General features: G+C 37.4%; 1 protein-coding gene across 1 annotated transcript in view; it reads right to left on the reverse strand.

Annotated features, from left to right (window-relative positions):
• The window catches only part of LOC150079790 (sister chromatid cohesion protein PDS5 homolog B-like), a 284,729-nt gene that overhangs the window by 61,342 nt on the left and 205,650 nt on the right, over positions 1–17,737 (reverse strand). Inside the window, exons 19-20 of the mRNA XM_090383234.1 lie at positions 16,964–17,087; positions 4,840–4,995 (exon numbers count right to left, since the gene is read on the reverse strand). Of these exons, the coding sequence (XP_090239360.1) occupies positions 4,840–4,995; positions 16,964–17,087 (280 nt within the window). The remainder of the gene's footprint in view (positions 1–4,839; positions 4,996–16,963; positions 17,088–17,737) is intronic.

A 17,737-nucleotide genomic window follows, 5' to 3' on the forward strand; every position in this document is an offset into this window, starting at 1 on the left:
TAAAAGATGATATTCGCTCTACAACGTCATCAACCTTTGCCCCTGGCAGACATACCCTGGTCCTATTCCACCTATCCTTTTTACAAAGCATGTTCCCCGTTTCCCTGACAATAGAGTCACCAACAACTACTAGTTCCTTTGGGACCAGCGCATTCTGCTTAGGGGGCTGCCTCTGTGTTGCCTGATGACCAAGTGCAAGCTTTGGCGTTGATGTGGGCAGCTGAGAGCTTGATGGGCCCCTCAATTTATTTCCTTCGAGGGCATCCACCCTGTCCTTCAAGCTCTCATAAAGGCCCATAACAACGCTGAGTTGTCGCCTGATTTCCTTGCACTCCTTACATCGTGCACACACAAAGACATCCCCCTTGGCAGTATCATGTCCCGTACCCGACTGCTCCGCAAACATCAAGCAAACAGTGCATTTTAAAAGACTGTGATTCAGAGGGCAACTGCCCCCCTCAGTTCTCCCCTGAATCACAGCACTCCCATTAGCTTGAGCCTTTTGCTTTGCTGCTCTGGTCAGAGTCATGATTCCGATTTAATTCAATAAAATTTCAAAACAAAAATTAAATCCTTAAGTTATATCCCAAAACAGTTATGTTATATTTTTTTTTTTTTTTTTTTCGGTATCTAGTGTTTTCTACGAGTTCCCTTTATACAACTTCCGTATCACGTGTACCACTATAGTTATGTATTAATTATTTGTTACGATTAAGTCGTTATATATATATAGAGTTAAAAATACAATTTAATTGACAATAAATTTTATCAAGATTAATAGATTTACTGATTAATTGACAATATTATATTATGCACTATACTACACTAAGCTTATGCTATCGTGTAAAAATGGCGGGAATTCTCGAACGGTACTTCTACAGACTCGTAAGTATTGATTAGCTTCCAAATCTCACTATCTCAATTTAGAATAAACTAAGGATCCTGACTAGGTCTATAATCTACTTATAGAAGATAATTTGATATAACAATTGGTTAATAAATCAACTAAATTTGGTTAAAAAAGACCTCTCGTTCAATTTGCAACACGTGGATTTGATATAGCAGCAATTTGCAGCAATCCATAGCAGCAATTTGCCTCCAGTGCCACAATGCTCTAATTTGTGCAGCAGTCTTCCATGTGCAACAGTATCAAAAGCCTTTCTAAGATCCAAGTATATAATATCAAAGTTATCCCCTGCATCCAGTTCTTTTGTGACTGCATCATAGTATCCAATCAAATTGGTCAGGCAAGACTTCCCCTTAACAAAACCATGCTGTGTCTGAGCTATAACTGAAGTCTTGTTTAGATGATCCTGCAGTGCTTCTTTAACCAGTGCCTCCATTAATTTTCCCGGAACAGAAGTTAAACTAACAGGTCTATAATTACTTGTGTCACCCTTTGATCCTCCTTTGTGAATTGGGGTCACATTTGCACATCTCCAGTCCATGGGTACTTCCCCTGAGTCCAAGGAAGCTCTCATAATTATGGCTAAGGGTTTGCTTACTTCCTTTGCTGCCTCCATTAATATAACTGGATAGATCCCATCCACCCCGGGTGCCTTTCTTGTGTTTATCTTCAACAATTTCTCCTCCACTTTACTCTCAGATATTACAAGATTCTCTAGCTTACTGCCAGAGTTGAATACACCTCTGGCATTCCCCTTGCTGAATAACTCCTCATGTGTGAATGTCGATGCAAAATATTCATTCAGTTTGTTAGCTACCTGAGCAGGATCATCAACAGTTGACCCATCGATATCAAGTGGACCAATCTGATTCATCCCCTTCCTTCTAGAGTTTACATAAGTAAAAGAACTCTTTGCTGTTTTTCTTTGCATCCCTTGCCAAAGATTTCTCGTAATCTGCCTTCGCCTGCCTAACCTCCTTTGTAACTTTGTTACAGATCAACTTGTATCTATCATAGGCTTCTGTGTCACATGTTAATTTGTATGCATCCCATGCATTTTTCTTCTCTGCCATATGTCTCATTAGTTCATCTGACATCCACTTAGGCCTAAACCTTGAACAATATTTCTTAGTTGGTATGTAAAGCCTAGTAGTTTCCAAGATAAGTTCTTTGAATGCTTCCCATTTTGAATTTGCTGTTGGTAACATCATCAGTTGGTCCCACTGTATAGAATTTAAATACTGTCTTAGTCCATCGTAGTCGCCTTTACAAAAGCAATAACCCTTCCCTTTACCCCTAATGGTAGTTACCTCTTTGAGTAAATCCCAGTTCAGCACACTGTGATCACTGCCACCTAGTGGTTCATTTACCTGCAGATTCTTAAAGCATGAAGAATCACTACTGATAATCAAATCAAGAGTATTACTCCCTCTAGTTGCCTCCCGAACATGCTGATTTAGAAAACAATCATCCAATAAATCCACAAAAGCCTTGCTACTGTGTGAGTGACCAGACCCCAAATTCCAGTCAATATCTGGGAAATTAAAATCCCCCATTATAAGACTCTCTGATTTACTGGCCCACTCTATTTCCCCGTACAGTTTCTTATTATACTCATCAGAGTCATTAGGCCTATAGCACACTCCTACTCTCAATTTTGATCTCCCAATGCTTATGTCACACCAAACTGACTCGACACTGCACTGTCCAGCAATGTCAACTGGCTTCACTTCCTTGGATTTTATGTATTTCTTAACTAATAGCATAACCCCTCCTCCCTTCCTATCCTGTCTATCCTTTCTATAGACATTGTACTCCCCAAATTCCAGTTCTGCATTCCTTATATCTGTGTGACACCACGTCTCTGAAATCCCCACAATATCTGCCTTTGATGTTTTGAGCAATACCTCAAATTCATCAAATTTATTTACTAAACTCCTAGCATTGGTGTACACGCAAGTATAGATGCACCTGTTCTTTTTCTTAGCTACCCTAACACAACCTATGTGTTTATTTGTACCCCAATGATTCCCAGCACTCTCTGAAATATCCTGCATCTTATTTTCCAGGCTGCGGCTCATTCCAATAGAAGCAATGCAAGAATCACTTTCACCTCTGCCAGTGCCTACTGTTAATCTATTAGTCCTTGTATCCTCCCAAGTTAGCAGTTTTCCGACCCACCTAACACTGCCTCGACAGCATCAGCAAACATTCTTGCACCCTTTTTATTTAAGTGTATCCCATTCCTGTAGAAGCAGTCTCTCCTGTTAACAAGTACAGAACAGGCTGAAAAAAATTCTACCCCTTGAGCCTTGCACAATCTTTCCAGGGCTGAATTGATCGACAGGGCTCTCATCATATACTCCCTCCTATCGTGTCTGGGCAGAATTGCAGACACTTTCAAATTCAACCCTAATTCACGGCTTTTTTTCAACAACTTGTCAGCACTCTTTCCAAGAGATCTATAACCTTGCTAAAATGAGATTTTCAAACCTGAATGCATTATCCAAGTGTAGCCTAACCACTGGTTTATACAATGGGATAATTACTTCTATAACCCTGCTATCGAACATTCTGTATATCAGCGAGAGGCACCCATGAGCTGCCTAAGGAGCCTGTCTCCACTGCTCAGAAAATTTTATGTCAGACTGTACACAGTAATTTTTTTCATTATTAACTATCTTGAGTTTGGTATTACTCAAATACAATGCTATCAAGATCGCACTGAAGTAGTACACCCTGACTGTTATTAACCATCTTGCCACCTTTGTATCAACAACGACTATAAAACTTGAAATATCTTCATCAATAAAATTAATACATTAACTGATATAATGTTAATAAAAATAGATTCAAAAAAGAGAACACACCCATGTGGATAATCTGAAAAACACATTTAGTCAATAGCAACAAAATTAATTTTTCTGAGAATTTAATTTTATAGAAATAAGTTGTGAGGCACAAATGCTGTCTCACCCTTATCAACCCATAACCACAGAATAGTTATTACTCTGTGGTTATGGCCTTTTTGCGTTTAGTAGTTACTGCATCAGGGTGTCCTCTACTCTGTTTCACCAGGACTTGATTATGAGGATGAACAAGCATGGTCACAAATACCTAGCAACAGGCTATGATATGTCCAACCTAATACCCACTGAATAGAATAGTACTGAAGGCATTTTTATTCAATGACTTACAAGTGATTAGGTCTTTGAGGAGAATTTTTAGATACTGTATATAGTTATTAGTATTGCGGAAGACTTATGTTTGTCTAATTTACTTTTCAGATGTATACGGATCTCTTTAAAAATCACAAAGACTGGATCTTTCTTCCACGAAAGGCCTGTTATGCTTGCCAAAGTTATGTATGTATGTTTATGTATGTTTAAATTTGTTATGTATTGTTATGTTATGCACTGTTATGTATGTTTAAATTTGGCAGAATTACTAGCAACAATGATGGCACCTTTGGTATTAGGATTTCTGGTGTAATGAATGCAACTGACCTAGAAAATCTACATGAGGTAGAGAAAATTTGTTTTTTTTTCCCCCTAAAACCACCAGATCTTTTGGAAAGAGTCCAGTGATTGAGACTGGGGTGGTGGAAGGTTAATCTCATGTAAGATTTATAATCCTTCTGGCCAGTTAGAGTCATCCTAAAGGTGTTAAGCTGACTTATGTTATTCAAATGAATTCATTTTTATTATTTTTAGAATGTGCAACTTAGCAAAAAAGAGAACACACCCATGTGGATAATCTGAAAAACACATTTAGTCAATAGCAACAAAATTAAGTACTCTCTTCCTTCCTAGTAAGTTATATTATTTATCTATTTCATGACTTTTATGGATTACATGCTTATTTTGCAAAGTTAAATGAATTTGTATTTAAAATAAAAATTCTCATAGTTCTAATTAAACACGAATGCTTACTTGATCCAACATTAGAAGACCTTTTACTACAGTTTCAGAAATGATGCTTTTTACTAGTGTTCCAAATGAATCTGGGCAGAGATAAGCTATGTGACCAACAGATGCAAGGGCAGTACGAAAATAGGGAGACTGTAGAGAAAATTGCTCCTTCAAATGCTGATAAAAATGAATTAAAATACATTTATTAAAGATATATTTTTCATTGCAAAACAAAAATTTGTGATAATAAAATCTAATAACTATATATGTTGCAATTTCAAACTTTTTAATGCAGAATGATTTACGAATAAGAAATAACAAGTGCTATTCAAAACAAGCCAGAATCTAATATACACCAATTTTAGTTTAAAACTTATGCATTTTTGAATAATTCTAACAAGGCTACAAAGAATAATATCAACTAAAATGAACTTACTTTGTTGTTAATTTAATTTAATTTACTTGCAGAGATACAAAAGCCCTCTACCAGAAATCTTGATTACTAAACTTTTACTTAAATATCTGGGTAGAGATACCTAGATAATTACTAAACTTTTACTTAAATATCTGGGTAGAGATACCTAGATAATTACTAAACTTTTACTTAAATATCTGGGTAGAGATACCTAGATAATTACTAAACTTTTACTTAAATATCTGGGTAAACTAAAAATTTTGCAGCCTGAAAAAGTTACTGAGAGTAATGGACAGAGGACTTTCTATCTCTGAAATTCAATAAATTACATATACTTATCTTATTGATACAGTGTCTGCTTAACTTTAAAACTTTTTTTGGCTCCCAAGTAATGTCTTTTAGTTATTATATTAGAAATAACTATTTCATCAAAGTTTCTTGCGACGACCGACTAACTAGCTAAAATAAATTTATTAAAATAAAAATGATATATACATAAGAGACAAAACAGAAATAAAATAAGATAAAAGCGTTAAAATACATAGTAGCTTTCAAAGTGAAGTGCCTCTTCATCAGCTAGTCTGTGAATGGTGTACTTCAGTATATATTGATGGTTACAATAGCACAAGTCAGCTGGGCATGATCATGTATCACGAGTCTGGTGTCAGTAAAGCAGAATTACGTACACGTGATGATCGCCAGTGCTCATCGCACTACAATACAGCAATTTACCGACACCAGACTTGTGATACATGATCATGCCCAGCTGACTTGTGCTATTGTAACCATCAATATATACTGAAGTACATCATTCACAGACTAGCTGATGAAGAGGCACTTTGCTTCAAAAGCTACTATGTATTTTAACGCTTTTAATATATATATATTTTAACTCTTTTATCTTATTGTATTTTAATGCTTTTACCTTATTGTATTTTAATGCTTTTATCTTATTGTTTTTTAACGCTTTTATATTATTTTATTTCTGTTTTATCTTATGTATATATCATTTTTACTTTAATAAATTTATTTTAACCAGTTAGTCGATCGTCAAAAGAAACTTTGATGATATAATGCAACCCGACACACAAGGCCTGTTTTCTAAAGAAATAACTATTGCTAAGAGTTCAGTATGCATTGATTTTGTATATCAGATGCTCATTTGGAACAATGAAATTAATTAATATGCTTTGAAAATTTTAGTTATTATATTAGAAATAACTATTTCATCAAAGTTTCTTGCAACGACAAAAAATTAAGCTAAGCTATATCCACGATCTAGCTTTGAAAATTTTTAAGCTTTTTTAAGACAATTCAGAAGATAAATATTCTCATATGTTTTTATTATTCTTATATCTCATACTCAGATTGCAAGCCATATTTCACACAATCCTGCTTCAACACCTGTTCTCTATCTCTCTTATTTGTAATTAAAAGAAAAATTCTCATAGTCTACTAATTAAACACAAATGCTTACTTGATCAAATATTAGAAGACCTTTTACTACAGTTTCAGAAATGATGCTTTTTACTTGTGTTCCATATGAATCTGGGCAGAGATAAGCTATGTGACCAACAGATGCAAGTCATAATCCAATAAGCAATTAATACCATATCATCTTAAGTTTGCTTCAATTGTCTTTGGTTGAGTATTTGTTTCCCAAGATTTTTTTCCTATTTCCTCATTTGAAAACTGGTCTTCCCATTGCTTCCATCTGCTTGTTCCATCTATTTTTCTTAAAACTCTAATTTTTGAAGATTCTAATGTTTGATAAAACCCTTTATTTCTTAGCTGCATCTCTCATCTGCATAAGTTATAAGCATAAAAACTAGAATATAAACAGATAATTTTCTCTTATGGATTTCTCTTTTTCTTCAACTGAATTTATTTTATTGCTTCCTGCACTTCCTGCTTTCTTTATTCTAGTCTCCCATCTTCATTAAAGTTTATACCCATATACAAAAAATTAACTTCATTGACTTTTTTGTTATTTAGTTGACAATCAAATTTTTTTTTTTGTTTCTCTGGACTTTCAAAACATTTTTGTGTAACTAATTTTGATTTCAAATTTTCTAAGACCATTATCTAATTTATTCTGATATTGAAGATACTCTTCAAGCTGCTATTTAACAGCACAATATAATCTTCATATAATAATGATCCAATTTTTATATCTCCCACACTACTATTTGTCAGTAACTTTCATTCTTTTATTAAATGCTGCATGAAAATTATGAAAATAATTGGCAGTAAAGTGCAGTCCTGCCTCACTTCAAGCTTAATCTTTGCCAAATTTGCCTTTTTATTTCACTTAAAAGATTACCTTTGATGTCTACAACATCCATATTTTTCAAAAATTTATACAACAGGTTTCTAGGTACTTTATTGAATTTTTTTTTTCAAAATCAACAAATCATAACTACAGGTCCTTTTTATGTTCCCATAACTTTTCTACAATTTGTCTTAGTGCAAATACCTGGCACCTTGTTTTGCCCAAAACCTGACTGTTCTCTTCCAACGTTACATTTAACTATATATCTAACCCTCTTCTCTAAGATATTTGCACAAATTTTACCTGGTACACTAAGGAACAAAAATTCTTTAGCAATTTTCCTATTCAATATTATTTCTCTTTTTATATATTGGTATCAATTTAATGTCCTGCACTAATCTTCTGGAACTTGTTCTTTGGAAAACAACTTCTGAATAACATCATGTAACCAATGTGATCCATGATCCTTTCTACCTAAATAATTATTATAAGATGAAATGAACAAGGCATTATTTCTTATGGGTTTAGGTAATTAACTATATAATATCGGTGCAGATACACCATAGTTTACTCATAAATTTGAACTATGTAGGCATCGTTTTAATTGTATCTCATATTGTGGGTGCCTTCACAACGAGATAGCTGGTATTGCACTACTTCAAATAAATAATGCTTCTCTAGTAGAGAAGACTGTTATTTATTTTCAGTAGATACCACCACCCAGACGATCATTTTGAAGCTAGTGGGCTTTATCATCAGTGGGTGGGCGTAGATACCACCACCCAGATCCATAATGAGATACAATTAAAACGATGCCTTTATACTACATACGTAGTTCAAATTTATGGGTAAACTATGGTGTATCTACACCGATATCATATAGTTAACTAGCTAAATAATAGCAGCAGTATTCAAAATTTTCTTCTTTTGAATCTTTTCCTTTTCTTCAGTGATATTTTCAGATACTTTAATTAGCAAACTACTAAAATATTTAGTCCATACTTCTAAAATAGTCTTTGCTTGTGTTTTAGCTTTACCCTTATCATTTTTTATTACCTTAGTTATGATTTCTGCCACTGAGATTTTTAACTAAATGGCAAAACATTATTCTCCTTTTCCGATACTTGTTTTTCATATCTTTCCCAAAATTTTTCCAGGATTTTTTTTGTCTATTTCACACACATCTTATATTATGAACTTTTCTTTATATTCCAATAAGGATTTGTCAGATTTACTTGCCAAAAATGTCTTGTAATATTTTTTCTTTTCTCTAACTACCTCTTTAACTTCTTGAGTACACCATGGCATTCTGCATATTCTGTCTTTAAAGACCTTCACCCTACATCTTTTGCAGTTTACACTAAAGCTCTCCTAAATTTTTGCTATTCTTCAACTCAAGTCATATTAAGATCAGGAATGTTATTTACTGTGAAAAGACCTGTTTCTTTCTTTCTTTCTTATTTTGATTCATATGCCTTGTCCTTTACTTAACTTTCTTAACTGTCCATATGCAGGGATTTTCTCTGTGCTGTTTGACAAACTCTAATGCATTCTTTGGGTATTAACAGCAATGCACAAAACCATCACAAAGCCACAAACTTCACATTATCTGTAGGTTGGTTTTACAACCCTATGGCACTGTTTATGATAAAAGGCTGGCATATTCTACCATTTGAATTTACATGCAGATAGAATGCATTTAAAATCAAATATTCAAAAGACAGTAAGTCCCAAGCGTTTTAAATAAAACTGAGAATTTAAATTACTTTCTACGTCCAGTTCCATTGTTACTCTTGTAAATACATCATCAAATTGGTCAGAAAAGATATCTTTCAACAAACCATATTGTGATTCTCTTTTACTTTTTTACATTTTACTCTCCTTTGAACATGGAGGGTAAAATGTCCACGGGAAGGACAGACAGGACAGGAGGGGTGGTTATGCTCTTAGTTACGATGTACATAAAATCTAAGGCAGTGCATCCAGTGGACATTAAGTAATCAGTGCAATGTTGAGTCAGTTTGGTGTGATATAAGCACTAGGAAAACAAAAATGAGGGTAGGAGTGTTATAAGCTTAATGACTTTGATGAGTACAGCGAACAAATGTACAGACGTATAGAATAAGACAGTAAATCCCAATATCTGTTAATAAAGGAACTTTAACTTTTCAAATATGGACTGGATCTTATGGGTTGGTCATTCACACAGTACCAAGACTTATGGATTTACTGGATAATTGTTTCCTACAACCAATGTGTTAGACAGGCAACAAGAGAAAGCAATACTCTTGATCTGATTATCAGCAGCGACCTTTCTTGCATTAAGAATCTGCAGAAAAAAGACCCACTATGTGAAATTGATTAGCATTAGCATTAGTAGAGGCATTTGATGCAAGAAAGCAAGCTTATGCAGCATCAGCCAAAAAAAAAAAAAAAAAAAAAACCACTTCCACTTCACCCCTCTGTTCGTTCAAAATACCTGTCCAGCTGAGCCTTAAACTTATTTAAGCTATCAACCTCCACCACAAGGGATGGGAGTCTGTTCCACCAACCAACCACCCGCTGGCTAAAGGCAAATTTCCGCACGTCTATAATACATCTGTCTTTCCTCAATTTGAATTTATGCCCTCTCAGGTGATATTTCTGAGCTAGAGGAAGAATCCCATCAGCATTGAGCATGCTTAAACCATTCAAGGCTTTATACACCTCTATCAGATCACCTCGCTGGTGCCTAGTCTCCAGACACTGTAATTTGCAAAACTTAAGCCTTTCTTCGTAAGAGCACCCCTTTGTTCCATTCACTAATCTTGTTGCCCTTCTCTGTACTCGTTCCAGCAGCTCTACATCCTTCTTGAAATGAGGCCTCCAGACCTGTATACAGTACTCTAGGTGTGGCCTGACCATTGCCTTATACAATGGAATAATCACCTCCTTATCCCTGCTGGAAAAATTCCTGTATATCATTGACAATACTCCATGAGCTACTCTTGCAGCCCGTCTGCACTGCTCAGAGAACTTCATATCTGCCTGCACAACCACCCCCAAGTCCCTTTCATTCTCTACCACTGTCAGTGTAGTACCACAGAGTTGATACGTTGCTCTGGGGTTGCTGTTTCCCATGTGTAGTACTTTACATTTGTCAATGTTAAACTTCATTTGCCACCTCTCAGCCCATCTACTCAACCTTTCCAGATCCTGTTGCAGCAGCATAGTGTCAGTAGTGTCCTTGACAACCCTGCCAACCTTTGTATCATCTGCAAACTTGGACATTAAGCTTGATATACCATCATCAATATCATTTATAAATACAGAAAACAATAATGGACCCAACACTGAGCCCTGAGGGACTCCACTAATAACATTAGTCCACGATGAGCAGTGTCCATTAATTACCACTCTCTGTCTTCTCCCCCTCAACCACCCCTTTATCCATAGCAGCAATTTGCCTCCAATGCCACACTGCTCCAATTTGTGTAGCAGTCTTCCATGTGCAATAGTATCAAAAGCCTTTCTAAGATCCAAGTATATAATATCAAAGTTATTCCCTGCATCCAGTTCTTTTGTGACTGCATCATAGTATCCAATCAAGTTGGTCAGGCAAGACTTCCCCTTAACAAAACCATGCTGTGTCTGAGCTATAACTGAAGTCTTGTCTAAATGATCCTGCAGTGCTTCTTTAACCAGTGCCTCCATTAATTTTCCTGGAACAGAAGTTAAGCTCACAGGTCTATAGTTACTTGTGTCAGCCTTTGATCCTCCTTTGTGAATTGGGGTCACATTTGCACATTTCCAGTCTATGGGTACCTCCCCTGAGTCCAAGGAAGCTCTCATAATTATGGCTAAGGGTTTGCTTACTTCCTTTGCTGCCTCCTTTAATATAACTGGATAGATCCCATCCACCCCGGGTGCCTTTCTTGTGTTTATCTTCAACAGTTTCTCCTCCACTTTACTCCCAGTTATTTCAAGATTCTGTAGCTTACTGCTAGAGTTGAATACACCTCTGGCATTCCCCTTGCTGAATAACTCCTCATGTGTGAATGTCGATGCAAAATATTCATTTAGTTTGTTAGCTACCTGAGCAGGATCATCAACAGTTGACCCATCAATATCAAGTGGACCAATCTGATTCATCCCCTTCCTTCTAGAGTTTACATAAGTAAAGAACTCTTTGCTGTTTTTCTTTGCTTCCCTTGCCAAAGATTTCTCGTAATCTGCCTTCGCCTGCCTAACCTCCTTTGTAACTTGGTTGCATATCAACTTGTATCTATCATAGGCTTCTGTGTCATGTGTTAATTTGTAAGTATCCCATGCATTTTTCTTCTCTGCCATATGCCTCATTAGTTCATCTGACATCCATTTTGGCCTAAACCTTGAACAATATTTCTTAGTTGGTATGTAAAGCCTAGTAGCTTGCAAGATAAGTTCTTTGAATGCTTCCCATTTTGAATTTGCTGTTGGTAACATCATCAGTTGGTCCCACTGTATAGAATTTAAATACTGTCTCAGTCCATCGTAGTCGCCTTTACGGAAGCAATAACCCTTCCCTTTACCCCTGATGGTAGTTACCTCTTTGAGTAAATCCCACTTCAGCACACTGTGATCACTGCCACCTAGTGGTTCATTTATCTGCAGATTCTTAATGCATGAAGAATCACTGCTGATAATCAAATCAAGAGTATTACTCCCTCTTGTTGCCTCCCGAACATGCTGATGTAGAAAACAATCATCCAATAAATCCACAAAAGCCCTGCTAGTGTGTGAGTAACCAGCCCCCAAATTCCAGTCAATATCTGGGAAGTTAAAATCTCCCATTATAAGACTCTCTGATTTACTGGCCCACTCTATTTCCCTGTACAGTTCCTTATTATACTCATCAGAGTCATTAGGCCTATAGCACACTCCTACTCTCAATTTTGATCTCCCAATGCTTATGTCACACCAAACTGACTCAACACTGCACTGTCCAGCGATGTCGACTGGCTTCACTTCCTTGGTTTTTATGTGTTTCTTAACTAATAGCATAACTGAATGTCCTGAATGTCCATCAATACATTGTGTCCTGATCACAATGTATTGATGTGAGATTTACTTAAAGATGTAACAACGGTCAAAGACAAGGGAAAGGCTTTCGTAAAGGTGACTAAAAGGGTCTCAGACAGTTTTTAAATTCTATGCAGTGGATTCAACTGATGAAGTTAACAACAACAAATTATACAAATGTCAGGGCACATTACGAGAAATCCTTGACGAAGGATGCAAAAAAACAAAGCTTCTTTACTTATGTAAACTCTAGAAGGAAGGGGATGAATCAGATTGGACCATTTGATGTTGGTGGTTTGACTGTTGATGATTCTGCTCAGACAGCTGACAAACTGAATGAGTATTTTGCGTCTACATTTACACATGAGGAATTCTGTAATAAAGAGAAGGACAGAAGTTTACTAACAGGGAGCTAAATGATTTTGTAATAACAGAGAGCAGTGCAGGAGAAATTATTGAAGTTAAACATAAAAAAAGGACCTAGGGTGGATAGAATCTATCCAGTTACATTGAAGGAGGCAGCGAGGGAAGTTAGCAAACCCTTAGCCATAATTATGAGAGAATCCTTAGATACAGGGGAGGTTTCCATGGACTGGAGATGTGTAAATGTATCCCTAATTCACAAAAGGGGGTTCAAAGGGTGACACAAATAATTATAGACCTGTTAGTTAACTTCTGTTCCAGGGAAAATAATGGCAAAAGTCACTGGTTAAAGAAGCGATGCAGCATCAACTAGACAAGACTGCAGTAATAGTTCAGAAACAGCATGGGTTTGTTAAGGGGAGGCCTTGTCTGACCAGTATGATTGGTCACAAAGGAACTGAATGACAAAAATAATTTTGATATCATATACTTGGATTTTGGGAAAGCTTTTGATACTGTTGCACATGGAAGACTGCTGTACAAATTGGAGAGAGATGGCATCAAGGGTAAGCTGCTACAATGGATAAAGGGATGGTTGAGTGGGAGACAACAGAGAGTAGTAATCAATGGACACTGCTCCTCGTCGACAAATGTTATTAGTGGAGTTCCCCAGGGTTTGGTGTTGGGCCCATTGCTGTTTTGCATATTTATCAATGATATTGATGAAGGTATATCAGGTTTAATGTCCAAGTTTGCAGATGATACAAAAGGTGGCAGGGTTGTTAACGACAGTAATGACAGTATAAGGTGTATTTAGTGTCAGAAGGCACCAGGGGTTTCCCCCCATCTCCACTTTGCTTTCATTGTGGGTGTACCAGTTTGCTGGAAATGCCAGAGGTTAAAAGTGTATGGATATTGTATATGTGTAGTGTCATGTACCGTTGTTCATCCAGTCGTTTAGCCGCTGGACTCCTGCTGAGGCCCAACGTTACCCCACCTTCGCCCCATGGAGGCAGACCAGGAACCCAGTAGTTTTAATTTCACTCTGGCAGGTCCTGCCACCTAATTTCCTGAGATTTCAGTGGCTAGGACCTATAAAAAAAAAAAAAAAAAATGCGCGCGCTCTTTTATATGCACATACGTACAGACAGATCCACATATATATATGCGATACATATATCCATCATCGTCGGTTTGATGATCGTTAGGTGAGGGGGATAATAAAGGCCGTAAAAATGGGCGAACGGTAATTTTGACATAATTAAGTTTTTGTGTGTGTGGGGCATTCGCTGGCATAAAGATAGAGTGGATGAGAGTCTGAAGGCTGGGGGGTTAAGGCAGAAATATGGGGATGATAGAGTAAGCAACCCCAGAAGTCAGTGAGGCAGGCCCATGCCTCACCAGGAGAAAGTAGGGGGGTACTGGGGGGACTGTCCCACCACCGGCGCAGGGGAAGGGGGTGGAAAGTTACCAGGCACGGGAGCCCGGTGCAATCACCAACAAGCGTCTGCAGGAAAACTATACAATGACCCTGTTGGTGGTGTCCAATCTGGTGTCATGTCCGAGTTGTCATCCTTCAGACCTGGATCCCGTTCGTGTTAGTACTTTTCCTTAGTGTGGTTTATTTCCTAAGCCTTCCAGTTCTCAGGAGTGTGTCTTTTTCATATAGACCCAGCTGGTGGGGTGCCTAAGTTTGGTAGTCATCTCCATTTGTCTTTCATGGGACATGGGTCCCGTCCATGTTAGTCTATTTTGGTATAGTTTGCTTCCTGAGTTTTCTAATTCTTGGTGGGTCATTTCTGGTGTTCCACTCCAAGTGATGTTGTTGTTATTTGGTTTTTAGGAGCATTAGCAACTAAGGCCATATTGCTCCGGGATATGCGGTGGTCATTCCCTGACCTTTCCGCATCCTCCGTATTTGGTGGTGATGGGCTCGAATCCAGGTCTAATCAAGAAGCGTGTGCTACGCACTGCTGCTCCTTCCCACCTGGCTACGGAGGCACCGGTAGTGATGGGCTCGAACCCCAATCTAATCAAGAAGCGTATCCTACACACTGCTGCTCCTTCCCACCTGGCTACGGAGGCATCTCAGTCCAAGCGAGCTGAAGAACATATGTTCTTTGGTTATAATGGTAGTGGGTTGTGGGCTGTGGCCATTTGGTTTCTCCTCCTCGCGAACAGTGCCTGTGCATAATCCGAGAAGGCTTGATACTCCTCCTTCGTGTCTAGGAGGTGATGTTCTTGTCCCTGTGGTAAGTAGTGGATTCTGCTCAGTAAAACACCATGTAGGTCTTCATAGAGCCTGCAGTCATACATGAGGTGCTGCCAGCTCTCCAGTCCCCCGCAAGTGCAAGTTGGATCATCCTGGATCCCAAGTAGAGACAGTTTGGCATTAATCGCTCCATGTCCAGTTAAGAGGTACATTACTTGTAGACCTAGGGAGAACCAGTTGGGTGAGGTTGGGTAGTTTTGTTCAATAATGGGTAGAAATTTCTTTGTGATCTCTTCCTTTTGAGAGTTGCTCCACCTCTCCTGCCATGCCTGCTGCAGGTGAGTTTGTATCCTCTTCTTTTCCACATTTCTGTTGCTGGTTAGGTCAATGGTGAACCCCAGAAAAGTCTGTGGGGTACCTTTGTCTAGGTAGTACAGTAGGAAGCGTTGCATGATTTCTAAATCCAGCGGGAGAGTGCCGACGAGCACTTGCAGGGCAATGGGTGCTCACCGTGCAGCAAGCGCGAGTGATGGTTAGGAGGATGGATCTGTGAATTTGGTCTGTGATATGTCTGTTTACTGCTGTTGTAGTTTTTTGAAACTATGCGCCGGATACGTAGGTGATGATCGGAGTGAAGATAGCTTTGTAGAACAGTTGGAGGACTCGCTGTTTCAAGTCCCATTCTTTACGCATAACCCTGGCAACCACGGCTGCGTAGCGTCTTATTTTTTTAATGGAGATATTTCAGATGGTCCTGAAATGACAGGTTTTGGTCCAATATCATGCCTAGGCATATGGGTAGCAATAACCGAAGAGAAACGTACCAACTGGGTGGTACTACACTCAGGGAAGTGGAAAGTGAAAAAGACCTGGGGATAATTGTGCAGCGAAATATGAAGTTTGCTGAACAGTGCAGAGGGGCTGCCAGGGCAGGTCATGGAGTCTTGTCAATGATATATAGGAATCTTGCTAACAGGGACAGGGAGGTGATAATCCTGTTATACAAGGCAATGGTCAGGCCGCACCTAGAGTACTGTGTATAGATCTGGAGGCCTCATTTTAGGAAGGATATAGAGTTGCTAGAAAGAGTACAAAGAAGGACAACAAGATTGGTGAAGGGAACAAAGCAGTGCTCAAGTTCTGCAAATGGCAGTGACCTGCGCGGTGATCTGATTGAGGTGTATAAGGCCTTGAATGGGTTGAGCAAGCTGAATGCTGATGGGATTCTTCGTCTTGCTCAGACTAAGAACCTGAGGGGGGCACAGTTTCAAATTGAGGAAAGATAGTTGTAGAATAGATGTGTTGAAATTTGCCTTTAGCCAGCGGGTAGTTGATTGGTGGAACAGGTTCCATCTTTTGTAGTGGAAGCTAATAGCCTAAATAAATTTAAAGCTGAGCTGGACAGGCATTTGGAACGAATGGAGGGATGAAATGGGAGGGTTTTTTTTTTTTTTTTTGGCTGATGCTGCATAAGCTTGCTTTCTTGCATCGTACGCCTTTACTAATGCTAATGCTAATTTCAGCTGCCAGCACAAGGACAAACAACCTGAAAAATGAGGTGATGCAATTTTTTTGAGCACCACTGTTTATTTGTGAAATGAGCAAGAATGGTAAAAAGTGTCTCCTTTAATTTAATTAAATTTAATTGTCTGGCTCTTTACTTAATAATGAAGAAATGATACAAAACCGTTGTTACAAGTGTTATATATTAATAATGTAAATATAAGCTAATAATAATCATAACAAAATTACTAATAAATAAATACTTGGCATAATTTTTCATCCAATCTGAGAAATATATGATTTAAAAATTTCCTAATGATTCATAATAAATGATACTTGCCTCTATTACATTCCTAAAAATTTCCTCTTTATTTGGAAATACTTTAAATACACAGTATACAGCATGTTTGGCTTGTTTAGTAGTTCCATTTTCAATGAAATTCTCCAATATTGGTAATAAACGCCTGTTAAAAAAAGAACATTACACAAATCACTTGGGATCAACATTTATCAAAAAATATAAAATTGGGTAGATGTTCTAATGCAATATGATTCACTTTTAAAATGTAATGTCATTTGTATACAAAAATCTCCAGGATAGGAAGAAGCTGTAACTAAATTTATCAAAAAATATATATATGTTTTTTATAAATTTTGCTTATTTTAAAATACATAATTATATTTCAACAAACTGTACCTGTCTGTGCAATTTAGATGAGGTGGTAAAAATTTGGCACTTTTAACTAAGGAATATGATTAGTATTAGTACTGGTCATATGGTGCAAGCAGGGCTGTAGCAGAGGGTATACGTCATATACCCTCAGGATTTTTTTAGGTGAATAGTGTATACCCTCTGGTTTTTGAAAGACTTTAAAAAACAAATATTATTAAAATATTTACAGAAAATTAAAAAATAAATTTATTAGAATTTGATTCTTAAGCAATACTTATAGTTTGTTGTTTTTAATACAGTAAACTCTCAATTTAATGGACTAATAGGGGAGAAGAGATGTCCGTTAATGCCGAAAGTCCATTAAATCGAATGTAACCTGGGGGGAAGGGGGCATTTTTTGTTCTTAATGTAAAAAAAAAGCTTCCATACAATATACAGTAC

The sequence above is a fragment of the Mastigoproctus giganteus genome, chromosome 10 (genome assembly GCF_048544385.1).
Source record: "Mastigoproctus giganteus isolate SK-2022 chromosome 10, ASM4854438v1, whole genome shotgun sequence".
NCBI classification, from domain to species: Eukaryota; Metazoa; Arthropoda; class Arachnida; order Uropygi; family Thelyphonidae; genus Mastigoproctus; species Mastigoproctus giganteus.